A 16,117-nucleotide genomic window follows, 5' to 3' on the forward strand; every position below is an offset into this window, starting at 1 on the left:
CCCCGCCGGCCCCCGCAGCACACCAAGAACACCACGCCCCGAGAGCTCGCGTCGGCTATACGTCAGCCTAACCGCTGCCCAGGTCAGCGTCGATGCTCGACTCGCCTGCTCACACCACGCGTTCCGTTTCTTACTCGCACATCCAGGCGTCTCCATACACTCCATGCATTCCATGCATTCCTCTCGCGCACATTCTTGCGCATCCATTCTACCATTCGCACACTCTGTTACACACTTCGTAACACACCTTTCCTCCCCGCACTCCTCGCGTGCACTCACCCCCATTATGTACTCCGTAACCACCACGGGTGTGCACTCTGTTGCTCTGCCACTCATGAAATAAGAGGAAAATTGCTGAAACCACTATTACATTGTGTCTCCTACATTTCATGATTAACTCGAATATCATTGATGCAGTCAAGCTTAGGTCTTAGAAAACTGTGGCTGTTGGCTATTAACTTTGCTGTTTCCATAACATGTTGGACACTTCTGATTTGTTTTTTACTGCAGAAGACGGAGGATCGTGAGCAGCAAACTGAGAGTGAAAGCCTGCAGGAAGAGGTGAGCTGTGGTCGAGGCACTTGCTGCAAGGAGATTATGTATCAAAACGATTATTTGTGCGTACATTGTCGAGGCTTGTGGATAACTGCATGATTCACATAGTCCCTGAAAATTCTGGAAAAATGAAAACATTTTCCAGTACTGGAAAGACCTGGAAAACTTGTCAGAGTCCTTGAAACTCCTGAGAAATCGAGAAAATTTCACAAATATAAATAATCTCGTAACATTTGGTTGACTCGACCAAATATATACTCGTAACATAATTTCCATTTTTTTTTTTTTTTTTTTTTTTTGTATACAAGATCGAGGCTCGTGAAAGAGCGAACATTAATCACACAGAAAGACAAACCGACACATAAAACATATAACATCGGGAGCGGTAGACAAGATGGGGAGAGAGGGGGAAGGACACAAACACAACATTTGAGAGCAGGGACCGAGAGACATGGAGACATCGAGAGATCTGAGAGAGGGCGAGGGCTTTGGGGGGGGGGGGGGGGCATGGGAAGGGGGCGGTGGGAGAGGTATAAAACATATGGACACTGCCAGGACTTCCAGGAAAGAAGTTGGAATTTCAAACAAGGTGGATCTGGGGTGAATTAGTGGGGGTAGAAAAGATCAAGGTTTTGGATGGGGGAAGATAAGAGATGGTGGTGAACAGCTGTTTTAAAGACCTGGAGGGAGGAGTGGGATTGAAGGGAGTGAGGGAGTTTGTTCCAGAGGCGGGAGAAAAGAGGAATGAAAGAGTGAAGGTGAGCAGAGAGCCGAGATTTCGGCAGTTTAACCATCAGAGGATTGCTGGCAGATCTTGTGCGACCTGTAGGAATATTTGGGGGACAGAGCACAGAGAGAGCTGGGGGTGCAAGGCCGGAGAGGAGTCGGTAGAAGACAGAAAGACCACCTACCTGCCTGCGGTGAGTGAGTGAAAGGCCCTCAGAGATAGCTTCATCGCGGGAGATTCCAATAATTCTGAAAGCTTTGGTTTCAACAGCGTGAAGCCGAGCTAGGTGTGAGGCAGGAGCACCGGCCCATAGGGGAGAACAGTGAGACTGTGGAATTTTCTTATCCAGTTTGGGAGGTTTTGTATGAGGCTGCCTTTTCCTATGTCACATTTTGGTACACATCCCAAGTTCCCCTGAGAGCATTGATTCAACCACAATATATGGCTTGGTGTCTTGTAGTTGGATCAAGCAGTGCAAGTCAAGTTCCCTCTTCCTGAGGTTACTTTGTGAACCCCATGAGTTTTTCCCCAACAAATTGTTTGTGACCTGATTATTTTTCTGAAACTAGCATGGTTTACAGAATCAGAGTCAATACTCTTCTTGCCTTCAGCTGGATTTGAAACCACAACTTCTTAAATCCCAGTTTTGTGTCCTCAATTCAACCTTTATTGTGCCAACATTCTACAGTGATATTGTAAATGGATGAGAAAATGGAGTGTATGGAGTGGAGGGCAGGTCATTGAAGTTGTATTGTAGAAAACATGAGATGAAATGCTGTTTCAGCCCTCATAATGTCTCTTTGAAAATTAATATCTGGTTGTGGTTGTTACCTCTGCCACCAAAGGTGGATGGAGGTTATGTTTTCACCCCTGTCTGTCTGTCTGTCCGTTTATTTATGAACAAGATATCTCAAAAAGTTGTGGACATTTTGGACGAAATTTGACAGAGAGGTGGATTATTTGACAAGGACGAAATGATTAGATTTTGGTGAAGATCCGGATTCGGATACAGCTACTATAATTTTGAAGTGATTCTTCACCATTGGGAGATTGGGCCAAAAACGATAGGTACCACAATATCTCAAAAGGTTATGGATGGATTTGGGTGAAACTTTGTGAACAGGTTGTGTGTGTGACAAGGAAGAATCCAGTCAATTTTGGTGAAGATCCGGATCCAGAGCCGGCTTGTATAATTTTTTAAAAAGTGATTCTTCACCATTGGGGGATGGGGCCAAAAACGATACAAAGCAGGATATCTCAAAGTTGTGGATGGATGCTTTTGATTAAATGTGATTCTGTATTGTGATTTTCTGGTCTACTCTAGGATACAAAACGTAAACTGTTCACCTGGCGGAGGTATGCTCTCTACTGAGTGCCGTTCTTGTTTTCAATATATTGGTAACTATTCGATTTGATTTGATTTGATTTGTTAAAATGTTTGTCTAAGAACACAGATTGTTGTTAACAGAAAAGATGGAAGTTAAATAGAAAACAGATTGTAGGAATACATTGGAAACCCCTCAAAATGAACAATTTGTTTCAGTTGTATGAATTTTGTATGAATTTTTGAATTGTTTTGTTTGTTTTTGAATTGTTTTTGAATATGAAAGTTTTGTATGAATAATGTTGGAAACGAGGGAAATCTCAGGGATGAATAAGACAAAAGTAAATGAAAGAGCAGGGTAGGCATACAAAGAGTAACAAAATAGTTTTGGATGAATAAAAGGCTAACAAAATAGTTCTTCTGTTACATTCACTTTTCAATCGATGTTTTTTGAGACTGTGGAATTTGGTATCACATTGCATCCAATTTTCCAACAGGCCTCTTGCCCTCCCGATGACGAGACATTGCAACAACTGGCAGATGCTAAGGTATTCCCTGCATTTGCTGTCATCATACGCAGGATGGACAGGATGGAAGATCCAACCACTTGTTGTATTTGTCATTTTTGCATCTCTCTTTACCTACTTTGATAGCTTGCAGTTTCATTCTGCATGTCATCGCCACACTGTAAACTCCTCACTGGTTAAAGGGGAAACCCAAACACAATTTTTTTTTTCTGAAAACGATTGAAAATTATGAATCATGGTCTAAATTGAAGGGTATTGTTTTTTTTGAATTTTTTTTTGCCAATCACCACCAACAACAACAACAACAGGCATTTATGGCCATTTTCGCTGCAAGAGCAGGGGATAGCCTTGTGGGCCCCATGACAATCTTCTCCATTCTGCCCTATTTTCTACATCTCCCCTGGTTAACCCCCTTGCCTGCATTTCTTCTTTCACCACCTTTAGCCTAGTCTTTCTCGGCCTTCCATGTCCTCTACTTCCTTCTACATTCATTTCCATCACTCTACTCACACAGTCACTTTCATCCTTCCTCAACACATGACCAAACCATCTCAACCTGTTTCTCTTCACAGCATCCATCACAGGCTCTATTCCCATCATCTTTCACAATTCATTATTTGTCTTCCTCTCTCAACGATACTCCACACATCCACCGAACCATTCGCATTTCCACCCTTTACACCCTTCGTTGCTGCTCTACATTCATTACCCATGTCTCACTCCCATAAATCATAACACTTCTCACACATGCAGCATACACCTTTCCCTTCAGCTTCAACGACACTCCCCTCCTCATCAGCACGCCACTCAGTTCCAGAAACTTCTTCCATGCACATATCACTCCAGCAACCGTCGCCTAGTCTGATCCACCTTCTCCATTCAGCATGTCTCCGAGGTAGCAAAATGTTTTCACACCTTCCAGCTTCATGCCGTCTCCAAGATCCAACTCAACATTTCCTCCATCCACAGCTCCCACTGTGCACACCTTACACCAAACTTTATAGGTCAGGTCAGTCTTCTGGGACTGCCACTGGTAACATGTAACCCAGTGCTTCCACACTGGTTAATGTAGCTGCCACACTGGTTAATGACCCTCTCAAACCACTACATTTTTGATGAACCCACTCGGCGCACATTGTACATTGAATAGAATTCACTCCAACACCCTTCCTGCACACAGCACACGACCACTTCCAAGTTCTTTCCACCTCACCACATGCTTTACCACTTGCCATCACCTTCGTCTTTCCGATATTCACCTTCAGACCTTTCGCCTCCATACATTCCTTCAACTTGTTCATCTTCTCCTTTAGTCCATCCATACTCTCCGCAATCAACACCAGATCATCTTCATTCAACAAATCCCACGGTAAACCATCCTTTACGTTCTGAGCCAGCACCTCCATCACAGCTACAAATAGTAGGGGACTTAGTAACGACCCCTGATGCACTCCCACCTTCACCTCAAACTCACCACTGTTCCCGTCCTTCATCCTTACAGCTGTGCGCGCTCTCGTGCATTGCCATCACTACTCTGATCAACCATTCCTCCACTCCTAACTTCCTCAATGCCCATGTCACTACTTCACGTGGAACCCTATCAAATGCTTTCTCCAGATCAACAAACCCAAGAAACCCTTCTTCCGCTACTCCATGTACTTCTCCTGCAACTGCCTTACAATAAAAATCATGTCTATCATTCCTCGTCCTGGCATAAATCCAAACTGTATTCTGTCGATCTTCAATTTCTTCCTCATCCTCTTCTCCAACACCCTTTCCAATACCTTCATTCCATGCTCTAATAAATTTATCGCTCTATATGAGCCACAGTCCAGAGGGTCACCTTTCCCCTTTTATAGAGGGACGAGGGTTCTCAGTTCCAAATCCACTGGAATGCGGCCTTCTTTCACCACCAGATTCCAGATCTCTGTCATTCACTTCACACCCCCAACTACCCGTTGCCTTCAACATATCTCCCACAACTCCCGTCGGCCCTCCCGCTTTTCTGCTCTTCATTGCTTTTATCGCTTTCTCAACTTCCTTCTCAGTTAGCTTCTCTGCCGGTCCTAAAACTGGGTTACTCTCTATGTTGCCATCCCATTCATTCTCTGCATTCAACAGTATTTCCATATATCTCTTCCATCTCCCTTTAATTGGCCCCCGTCGCACAGCGTAGCGAAAGGGGGACTATGGCTTTCCCCTCCGTCCGTGCGTGCGTGCGGGCGTGCGTGCGGGCGTGCGTGCATAAGCGAAGGACCGCACTCGAATTTGGTGTGTGGGTGCAACCCACGTCAAAATCCAAGATGGCCGCCGCCATGTATGTCTGATGCCATGTATGTCTGAACCTTGTGAGATGAATATCTTGAAAAATAAGCGAAGTACCAACTTCTATTCTGGTGTGTGGGTGTACCTCGGCATAAGGAAGAACGCTATTGAAAATTGGGTCGCCACGTCAAAATCCGAGATGGCCACCGCCATGTATGTCTGAACCTTGTGGAATATCTTGAAAAATAAGTGAAGTACCAACTTCTAATTTGGTGTGTGGGTGTATCTCGGCATAAGGAAGAACGCTATTGAAAATTGGGTCGCCACGTCAAAATCCAAGATGGCTGCCTCCATGTATGTCTGAACCTTGTGAGCGAAATATCATATCATAGCATGTTTTCTGCGTCTTCCACTTTGTCAACTCACATCACTTCCCCGACGGGGGACCAAGGCGTAATGCTTGTTATCTTCTTTATCAGTTATCTTCTCTGCCGGTCCTAAAACTGGGTTACTCTCTATGTTGCCATCCCATTCATTCTCTGTATTCAACAGCATTTCCATATATCTTTTCCATCTTCCTTTAATTCCATCTGGGTCCACAACGATTTGTCCCACTTCATCCTTCAAGCAACTCACCCCCATCACATCGCACCTCTCTTTCGCTATCTGCTTTGCAATCCTGAATACCGCTCTCTGACCCTCTTCCAAATCCAAACATTCTCCGAACATTTTCCTGCATGCCTCCTGCGCCTTTGCGACCTCTTTCTTTGCAGCCTTATAACTTTCATGCTCTGCCTCTTCTGCCCCCGTACCCTTCGCCTTCTGCCACTCCAACTTCTTCCTCTTCTCGTCAATTCTCTTTCCAACTTCAGCATCCCACCACCATGTTTCCAAGTGCCTTGGTGGTCCTTTTGTCCATCCACATACCTCACCAACGGCTCCCAACAGACTATCTTTCATTGACATCCAACCACTTTCAAGCTCCACCACATCATCCTCTACCATTCTCAGCCTCTCTTTTAATGCCTCCCTCACTGCCACCTCTTTCAACCTCCACACCTTCATTCTCGGTTGGTACTTCACCCGCCGAGCTCTCCTCGCAGCTTTCACCCTTATGTCGCAGACAAAGAAATGGTGCTGTGAATCAGCCTCCTCCCCCGGGATCACCTTTGTGTCCTGGAGGTTCCCCCTATCTCGCCTACGCACCATCAGGTAAGCAACGGTTGTCGTCGACCCACCTGACGTGTATGTAACAAGCTTATTATCCGCTTTCTGGAACTGAGTATTACAAATTAACAAATCAGCAAACTCCAAAATCCTTTCACCTTCTCCATTCCTCACACCATATCCGTAACCCCCTTTACTCCCTCAACACCGTCTATACTCCTTCCCACATGGCCATTTAAGTCTCCTCCTACCACAACAACTTCCTCATCTTTCACATTTTCCATCAGCTTCTCGATTGCACCAGAACTTTTCCTTCTCTTCATCGCTCTGACCGACCTGCGGAGCATATCCCGAGATGACGTTCACAAAGAGCTTTCCAATCATCATTTTCACCATCATCAACCTTTCACTCACCCTAGTCACACTCACCACACTGTCTCCAAACTCCTCAGAAAACAGGACACCAACACCATGTTCGCCTTGTGGGCATCCTTGCCACACAAACTTGTATTTCTGTCCCTGCCTACCATTCTCACACCACTGCCCTTACATCTCGTGTACTGCACACAACATATGTCCACTTTTTCTGACCAATACTTCCACCACTTCTGATCTCCTGTCATTGTCCCTACATTCCATGTCCCAAACCCCAGAAACCGAACTCCTCGTGGGGCATCAGATATTTAGTCGTCATAAATGGAGTGATTTCCTCCATTGCTTCAATCGGGTTCCCCACCTTGATTTTTGACGAGAGGGGGTGAGGACCCCCACGGGGTACTTCGGGCTGTGCCCTGCCCATATGGAATTGTAATTGTCATGTTTCCGTTTTTGAGGCAATGTTTTATGGCCGGATGCCCTTCCTGACACCAACCTTTTTCGTCGCCTCTTTCGACACACGCAGGGATGTGGTGTACCTATTCTAAACCGGGGTACACACCGGGGTTTTTGCCAATGACAAAGTGTCGAAAATAGCCCTAGAATATCGATTTTCAATTTCACTAGTGACGTCACATCGTGATCTCACGTCGATCCAAAAGGTGACTTCCATAGAGAAACGGTGTACTCCGAGCTTCGATTCCGATACCAATTCCTCCATCATTAGCAACTCTGAAGGTTATCGGATCAGTGGGATGCATGCTGAAACTGATCAGTGGGAGTTTGAAGAAGCTATTGGAGACAAGATTAGTGATAGAAACACTTTCGGAGGAATGTGTGTAAAAGTCATACCTCTAAACTGAGTATCAGGGTATATGGAAATGCTGCTCGATTGTATTTCCTGCATCATTTTTTTTTTTTTTCCTTCCTTGTATACAAGATCGAGGCTCGTGAAAGAGCGAACATTAATCACACAGAAAGACAAACCGACACATAAAACATATAACATCGGGAGCGGTAGACAAGATGGGGAGAGAGGGGGAAGGACACAAACACAACATTTGAGAGCAGGGACCGAGAGACATGGAGACATCGAGAGATCTGAGAGAGGGCGAGGGCTTTGGGGGGGGGGGGGCATGGGAAGGGGGCGGTGGGAGAGGTATAAAACATATGGATACTGCCAGGACTTCCAGGAAAGAAGTTGGAATTTCAAACAAGGTGGATCTGGGGTGAATTAGTGGGGGTAGAAAAGATCAAGGTTTTGGATGGGGGAAGATAAGAGATGGTGGTGAACAGCTGTTTTAAAGACCTGGAGGGAGGAGTGGGATTGAAGGGAGTGAGGGAGTTTGTTCCAGAGGCGGGAGAAAAGAGGAATGAAAGAGTGAAGGTGAGCAGAGAGCCGAGATTTCGGCAGTTTAACCATCAGAGGGTTGCTGGCAGATCTTGTGCGACCTGTAGGAATATTTGGGGGACAGAGCACAGAGAGAGCTGGGGGTGCAAGGCCGGAGAGGAGTCGGTAGAAGACAGAAAGACCACCTACCTGCCTGCGGTGAGTGAGTGAAAGGCCCTCAGAGATAGCCCTCAGAGATAGCCTCAGATTTATGGGATATCGGCGTTGACGTGATGGCGTCCGATACAAGGGCTTCTATGTTTTTGAGCCCTTCAGATGCGTTGGGCAAGGTGGTGGCGATGTTAGGCAGCATATCCAGGGAGGTGAGTTAGGTTGCCGGCAGACCAACACAGGTGTTCGATTCTCCAATCAAATCGCCCGTGTCCACATGCTGGTAGCTCGGCAGAGAAGGTGTTACAGGTTCGTGCGATGGCTGATTATTCCACTTAATTGCGGGAATGGCATCCTCTCTCATTCGTGGCGAATAACCACATGATATCACATTTCTGGAGATATCGTCATTATATATTGCAGTGCAAGGTTTTCCTCCTATGTATGTCTGCACACGAACGTAATCAACACACGCATGTACGCACGCCAACACAGACTTTTCAGATATACTTCTCATTCTCTCTCTTTTCTTGAATGCTGATCTTACTGAATTTGAATCTTCCTTGGGTGGTAATTTATGGGATATCGGAGTTGACGTGATGGCGTCCGATACAAGGGCTTCTATGTTTTTGAGCCCTTCAGATGCGTTGGGCAAGGTGGCGGCGATGTTAGGCAGCATATCCAGGGAGGTGAGTTAGGTTGCCGGCAGACCAACACAGGTGTTCGATTCTCCAATCAAATCGCCCGTGTCCACATGCTGGTAGCTCGGCAGAGAAGGTGTTACAGGTTCGTGCGATGGCTGATTATTCCACTTAATTGCGGGAATGGCATCCTCTCTCATTCGTGGCGAATAACCACATGATATCACATCTCTGTTGTTTCATAACAGTTCTCTGTAAAATGTTCCGAGCACAAAAGCGACCATTTTGAAGGCCTGCCCCATCCACACTTGGGTATTTCAAACAAAACTCGTCCAATTCTGGCAATCCTCGCATCTTTTGGCCATTGGTGTAGTATGAAACCATCTCGGTTTGCATTACTACAACTACCAAAGATGCATCGACGAGGCATATTTGTAGAAATTTGGAAATTATTTGCCATTTGAGTTAATTATTTCGTTCATGTTATCCGTCGACAATATAGAAGTGGTGGTCGCTTTCACGATGTGACATCACGGCTAATGTGAAGAAGGGGAAAATTTCGACTTTTCATCGCAAAATTACCCACTTTAGAAATCGCAAATTGGAAAAAGACACCATATCGATTTTGAAGAGTATCACGGGATAGATTAGACTTAGAGTGAGGTGGTCTGAGCATTTTGGTTCCCCTTTAAAGTTAAAAAAGCAGCCGACAGATCTTACCATGACGATCTTCATGACGTGTTGGATTCACGTTTTAAAAAGCATCCACGGATTGTAGAGATTGAGAGCATTAGAGGTATTGGATAAACGTACCAAAGGAACACAGTTTCCTTGCATACATATAAATTGCATACATATTGTCACATCCGTAGCTGATGAACACCAGCCTTGGACGGACAGCCGGACGGTCTTTAATTTCCGAGGCGAGCGGCCGAATTATTGGCGGTTATTTTTTTATGGCGCGCGGGACGGAAGGCGGCGAGGTGCTTACCTGAACGAAGCACACGGGTTGATTCTCGAAACCCACAAACAAAGAAACACGACACAACAAATAAAAGATGCCACAATAATGATTTAAATAATTAAGGAAAGTAAAGCTATGAATAAAAAATGAACGGTGAGGTAAATATAATTCCCGATGGTGAGGATCCTCCACGCAGACTCAAATACATACACAAAGGGAACAAATAAAATAAAAGCGAATCTCTTTAGCGGGCCGGCACTCAGCTTTGGCGTCTCAACGAGATTGTTTGGTGCAGTCGGCAGTGGTGACCAAGTCCAACGCTTCCCGTGCCTGAGCGCCCAATATGGCGCTGAGCCGAAGACGGCGACGCGCACAGAGTCTTCACACCTGGATAAATTAACTCAAACAACGCGAAAGTAAACTGTACAAAAATACCAGTTTTATTAAAGAAAATGCCAGTAACAAAATAAAACACGCCAAAATAACAATAAATTCCTAAATTGGAGTGCCCCCACACAGACTCAGTAAACAGACAAAGGATAAAATAATGATAGCAAAAATATAAGGTGTGGTTGGCACTTATCTGCAAGCCGCTCCCGAATCTTGGCAGGAATTGTCTCAGGCCCGTGTCCCTGCGCGGGAAACCGCAGACTAATTGGCGTGAACTAGGCCTCTCGTGCGAAGCGAACGTGCAGGGGTGCAGCTCGCTCTTCCACGTCGTCTTCGTCCTCACGACGCAGTTCCCACCCAGCCTGTGGCTCTTCCTCCTCACGGCCACTAGCAAGATGTCCTAACACGGCCGTTCGCGATGGTGTCCAAAATCAGAATGGGCGAGAAGATGTTGGCACACGATCATTCACGATGAGATCCACAATGAGAAGGACCAAAAGGACGTCGATGCCGAGAGAGATAAAATGTCGGCACATGACCGTTCGCTAACAAAGTCCAGAACGATAAGACGCAAGAGATTGAAATGTCGGCCAGAGCGTTCTTTTATCGTCCAGTCTCTGACGTCATCTCAACACGTCATCCTTTCCTGATCCAACCAGTGCGTGCCACCTCTTGGTAGTCTATCTCTGCTCGACGAACCTAACCAATCTCATGCCATGCGGGGCGTGGCCTCTTGGATCTTTCGTGCATGTGTGGTTACCAAGTCAATGTTATCCACGGTAGCACTCAATGCCTGATTTCCGGTTAGTTTTTAATTATTGTGCTTAATGGGCGATTTAAACATACTAGGGCATTGCCCGTACGTGGGTGCCCGTTCCTTGCCAAAAAAAAAAAAAAACGCTACCCGTACGCACTACCCCGCCCGTACGCCCGTAAACAAAAAAAACAACGCTCTTCGCTTCCGCCCTTCGCTCTGACTGAATTGGGAGAAATAATGCGCATAAGAAATCGAATTACGTACCGTAATGGCGGTCAGCTCGTAACGCGCTCAGCTCCGCTCGTCTCACATCGGCCACGCCTACGCAACAAAGCGTTCTGTGATTGGCTGCCGGAAGTGAAGTCTTCACTGTCCGGAAGTTCGCAAATCGCAGTTACGATGAATCGTTTTAATTTAATCGCAGTTTGAATTCGTTTTAAAACATAGTTTAACGGCAACATAGTTTTCCAACGTGAAATAAATGAATACGCTGTCAAATGTGCCGTCCGAGGCAGAGTCTGATCGCCACGTTCGGCACACGTGATAGCTCGCTGCTCTCTGATTGGTTGAAGCGTTTTTTGGACATAGCTCGGTAAGTACTTGTCCGATTAATATGAAACCTTGAAAAGGCACATCCTCGGGTCCCCAGCAATATACCTGGCAAGTTTAAAGTATATCGGACCCGTGGTTGTCGAGAAACAGCGGTCACAGACAAACACACAGACACACAGACACACAGACACACAGACACACAGACACACAGACACACAGACACACAGAGATTACTGGAATTATAGATACTAGGGCATTGCCCGTACGTGGGTGCCCGTTCCTTGCCAAAAAAAAAAAAAACGCTACCCGTACGCTCTACCCCGCCCGTACGCCCGTAAACAAAAAAAACAACGCTCTTCGCTTCCGCCCTTCGCTCTGACTGAATTGGGAGAAATAATGCGCATATGAAATCGAGAAATTATTATTTTCTCCGGAAGAAATCGAATTACGAACCGTAACGTAATGGCGGTCAGCTCGTAACGCGCTCAGCTCCGCTCGTTCTCACATCGGCCACGCCTACGCAACAAAGCGTTCTGTGATTGGCTGCCGGACCGGAAGTTCGCAAATCGTCGCAGTTACGATGAATCGTTTTAATTTAATCGCAGTTTGAATTCGTTTTAAAACATAGTTTAACGGCAACATAGTTTTCCAACGTGAAATAAATGAATACGCTCTCAAATGTGCCGTCCGAGGTAGAGTCTGATCGCCACATTCGGCACACGTGATAGCTCGCTGCTCTCTGATTGGTTGAAGCGTTTTTTGGACATAGCTCGGTAAGTACTTGTCCGATTAATTTAAAACCTTGAAAAGGCACATCCTCGGGTCCCCAGCAATATACCTGGCAAGTTTAAAGTATATCGGACCCGTGGTTGTCGAGAAACAGCGGTCACAGACAAACACACAGACACACAGACACACAGACACACAGACACACAGACACACAGACACACAGAGATTACTGGAATTATATATATATATATATATATATATATATATATATATATATATATATATATATATATATATATATATATATATATATATATATATATATGTATATATATATGTATGTATATATATATGTATATATATATATATGTATATATATATGTATATATATATATATGTATATATATATATGTATATATATATATATGTATATATATATATGTATATATATATATATGTATATATATATATATATATATATATATATATATATATATATATATATATATATATATATATATATATATATATATATATATATATATATATATATATATATATATATATATATATATGATGATGATGATGATGATGTGGTCACAAGACCCGATCGACTGAAGGCCAATTATCTGGTTTTATATGGGGTCAATTTTTTATTCAAACATAGCCCTTGACCTTCCTCTCGAGTCAAGATGAAAGAGGAGGCCATGCATTCTGCTTAAAAACCTCTTCTGCACTTACTTTGTCTATACCCTTCATTATCTCAAACATCTCCATTAGATCCCCTCGTAAATTCCTCATTTCTAATGTATAAAGTCATGTCTCTTTCAGCTGCTCATTGTGGCCTGGTCTCGCTAGGTCCAGAATCAATCTACTCACTTAATGCTGAACCCTCTCTATGGCAACTATATCCTTCCTCAGATGTGGTGACCAAAAGTGCACATAATATTCTAGATGAGGCCTCACTACTTTCTTCATCGGAGGAAGTATTTCACCTCGGGAATTATGGTTGTTCGATGCTGCTCACAGCACGTCTGACATGTGCCCTTCCACCACCCGTGTGTGTGTGTGTGTGTGTGTGTGTGTGTGTGTGTGTGTGTGTGTGTGTGTGTGTGTGTGTGTGTGTGTGTGTGTGTGTGTGTGTGTGTGTGTGTGTGTGCGTGCGTTTTTTTTTTTTTTTTTTTTTCTACGACTCTTCAAATTTATTTCTGTTGCCTTCCAGCTTGCTCTGTCTGTGCCTCAGTTTCTCTTTCCCAGTTCATGCTCATTTGGTTATCCTGGAACTATGGCCATTTTGGAAATTTTGGCAATTTGCACAATTCAAGCACAAAAGTTCATTTGAAACACATGCACACCCACACCCCCATAACTCCATAAGAATACATGCTTGCCTTGTAACTTAAACTGCCAGGAACTGTTTGTAGGGCTTTAATTACCAAATAACATTTACTTCCTGATCCCTGTCCTATTTGATTGAGAGAGGTTACTCACTCTTTCTGGACTGACACAAAATGCAAATTTTTGAAAATATTTACAAAAAGTGCAATTATTTTCTCCCTCCATCATTCTTTTCTACCAACTTTATTTCCATTTACCATTTTTCAATTGTAATTTAATTTTTACTTAACAATTTTGTTTATTTATTTTAACTTTTCTGTTTGGCCATAAACGTTATTTTCAAAAGGTTTTGCGTTTCAGTTTCACCGAAAACGATGCATACTTTTGTAATTATACTGTTTCACCTGGCATGTCCTTTTCTTGTCCAGCTGGCACATTTTATACCATTTATAACTGCGATTATCACCTCCTTTTACGATGTCTGCTTACTTTGTGTCAAACAGATGCAGCTCGGAATAGTTTTGACCGAGTTGTCTCACAAGGAGCAGCTGCTTTGTGAGGCAAGTGTTGAATGCAGCTCTCCAGCTTACCTTAATTCAGACAGCCTCTGATTTGTCTTATTGCACTATCTGGTTTTGTACAGGGTTTTCTTTAAAATCATACTGTATGCTTTAAAAGATGCTCATAAGTATTTAATTGTATTCATTGATTGTTTGTTCCTGTTTTAACACGACCAAATGTAGAACATCATTTATTTACATGTTGATGTTAGCATGAAATGCTTATAGATGGATACGCTTAAATCTGAAGGTCTGGCTGGGTAGCTTAGATTAACGAGCACTTGTGTTTGAGCCTGTCTTGTCTGCGTTTGAATCTAGACCCAGCTACAAACTGACACCTTGGTATTTTGCATGTATGACAATGTATAAATGTGTCCGCCATCCATCTGAAATACATTAAGCCAGAGGATCCATTGGCTAGCACTGGGAATATTGGAGGGCGATAAGGATTCCACAGTCTTTCATGAAGAGTAGGCAAGTTATCACTGGCACCTTTAACAAATTACATGTTCCTGCCAGTCGAATATCAATCCTGGCCAGCTGGTTCCAGACCAATTCCCTCTTCCCACCCCCTCCCCAGACAACCTCACAGTAGGAATAATAGGGGGCGTTAAAGAAGAAGAAGAGGAGGAGGTTACACTTAAGTCTCAAAGTGAACAGTGCAGTTTGAAAGCGTTTTTATTCTGAATTTAAAAAAAGAAAAAGATTTAGGATGGTTTCTTCCCCCACAAGATGGAGCTCTCCACAACTACTGTCCCCACATTAATTGCCATCTTCTGAAGATGCATAGATTGATGGCCAGGGACAGCCAGTTTGATGTCCTATCTGAAGGATGACATGTAGCCAGCAATGTAATATTGTATCACAAAGAGTCTATTGTAAAATAGTTATTGGTATCCTTTTCATTTTCTGCAGGTGGAACTGAAGGAATACAGTTGTATATAACTATTTGGGTTAATTATCATTATGGGGGCCATCAACATTGTGTCCACAAGAGGGATAAATGTGTAAAATAATATTGAGAAAAAATGAAACGGTTACGGATTAAGGGGGGCAGGGAAGAAAAAGAAATCTGAAAGATGGGAGTAATCAAGAGGGAGAATGAATGAATATGGCATTTTTGTATTCTGCATCGTTCATCTAATTTTTTCTAAAAAGACGATACTTGCAATATCTTTGTTCTGTTCGAATCACTGCCAAATGTGTGTTACAGCAACACCAGTTGCTTTCAGGACATGTGCAACAACTGTTCGGGCAGGAACAGGAGTACACCTCTATATCCGAAGTAAGAAAGCATTTTAAACAACACTTTTGTAATATGTGACACCCTCTTATTATTGAAATATAATATGATGATACTGGTTAAAAATATTTTTGAACAACTTTTTGTTTTGGTTAAAATGAGTGCTTATCAGGCTTTCTTTGTCTTTTTCATTTAAAGCTTCATGTGTTCTAGGTATTGTTGCTTTTTATTGATAGGGCCTGCGAAGAGAGAATACCCGACTGAAGACGTTGCTGGCGCAAACGCAGCAGGAACTTGCCTCGTAAGATGTTGATGAGTTTGCTGCTCTCTCTTCTCCATCTCACCTCCTACCAGGCCACTGCCTGTAGTCATCTGAGTGACCTTGCTCCTGTTGTACCCTGCTTTACATGTGGTTCTGGTTAAGCTTGTGTAGAAGAATCGAATACACGGTTTGAATTGATTTTCCCCCTACCCGAACCGTGATTCAAATCCCAAGTTATCC

General features: G+C 43.7%; 1 protein-coding gene across 1 annotated transcript in view; it reads left to right on the forward strand.

The window, feature by feature from the left end:
• The window catches only part of LOC137411570 (inositol 1,4,5-triphosphate receptor associated 2-like), a 169,520-nt gene that overhangs the window by 89,220 nt on the left and 64,183 nt on the right, over positions 1-16,117 (forward strand). The window contains exons 9-13 of the mRNA XM_078781155.1: positions 511-561; positions 3,104-3,154; positions 14,316-14,372; positions 15,586-15,657; positions 15,852-15,916. Coding sequence (XP_078637281.1) covers positions 511-561; positions 3,104-3,154; positions 14,316-14,372; positions 15,586-15,657; positions 15,852-15,916 — 296 coding nt within the window. The remainder of the gene's footprint in view (positions 1-510; positions 562-3,103; positions 3,155-14,315; positions 14,373-15,585; positions 15,658-15,851; positions 15,917-16,117) is intronic.

The sequence above is a fragment of the Myxine glutinosa genome, chromosome 7 (assembly GCF_964187855.1).
Source record: "Myxine glutinosa chromosome 7, kmMyxGlut1.1, whole genome shotgun sequence".
Lineage (NCBI taxonomy): Eukaryota > Metazoa > Chordata > Myxini > Myxiniformes > Myxinidae > Myxine > Myxine glutinosa.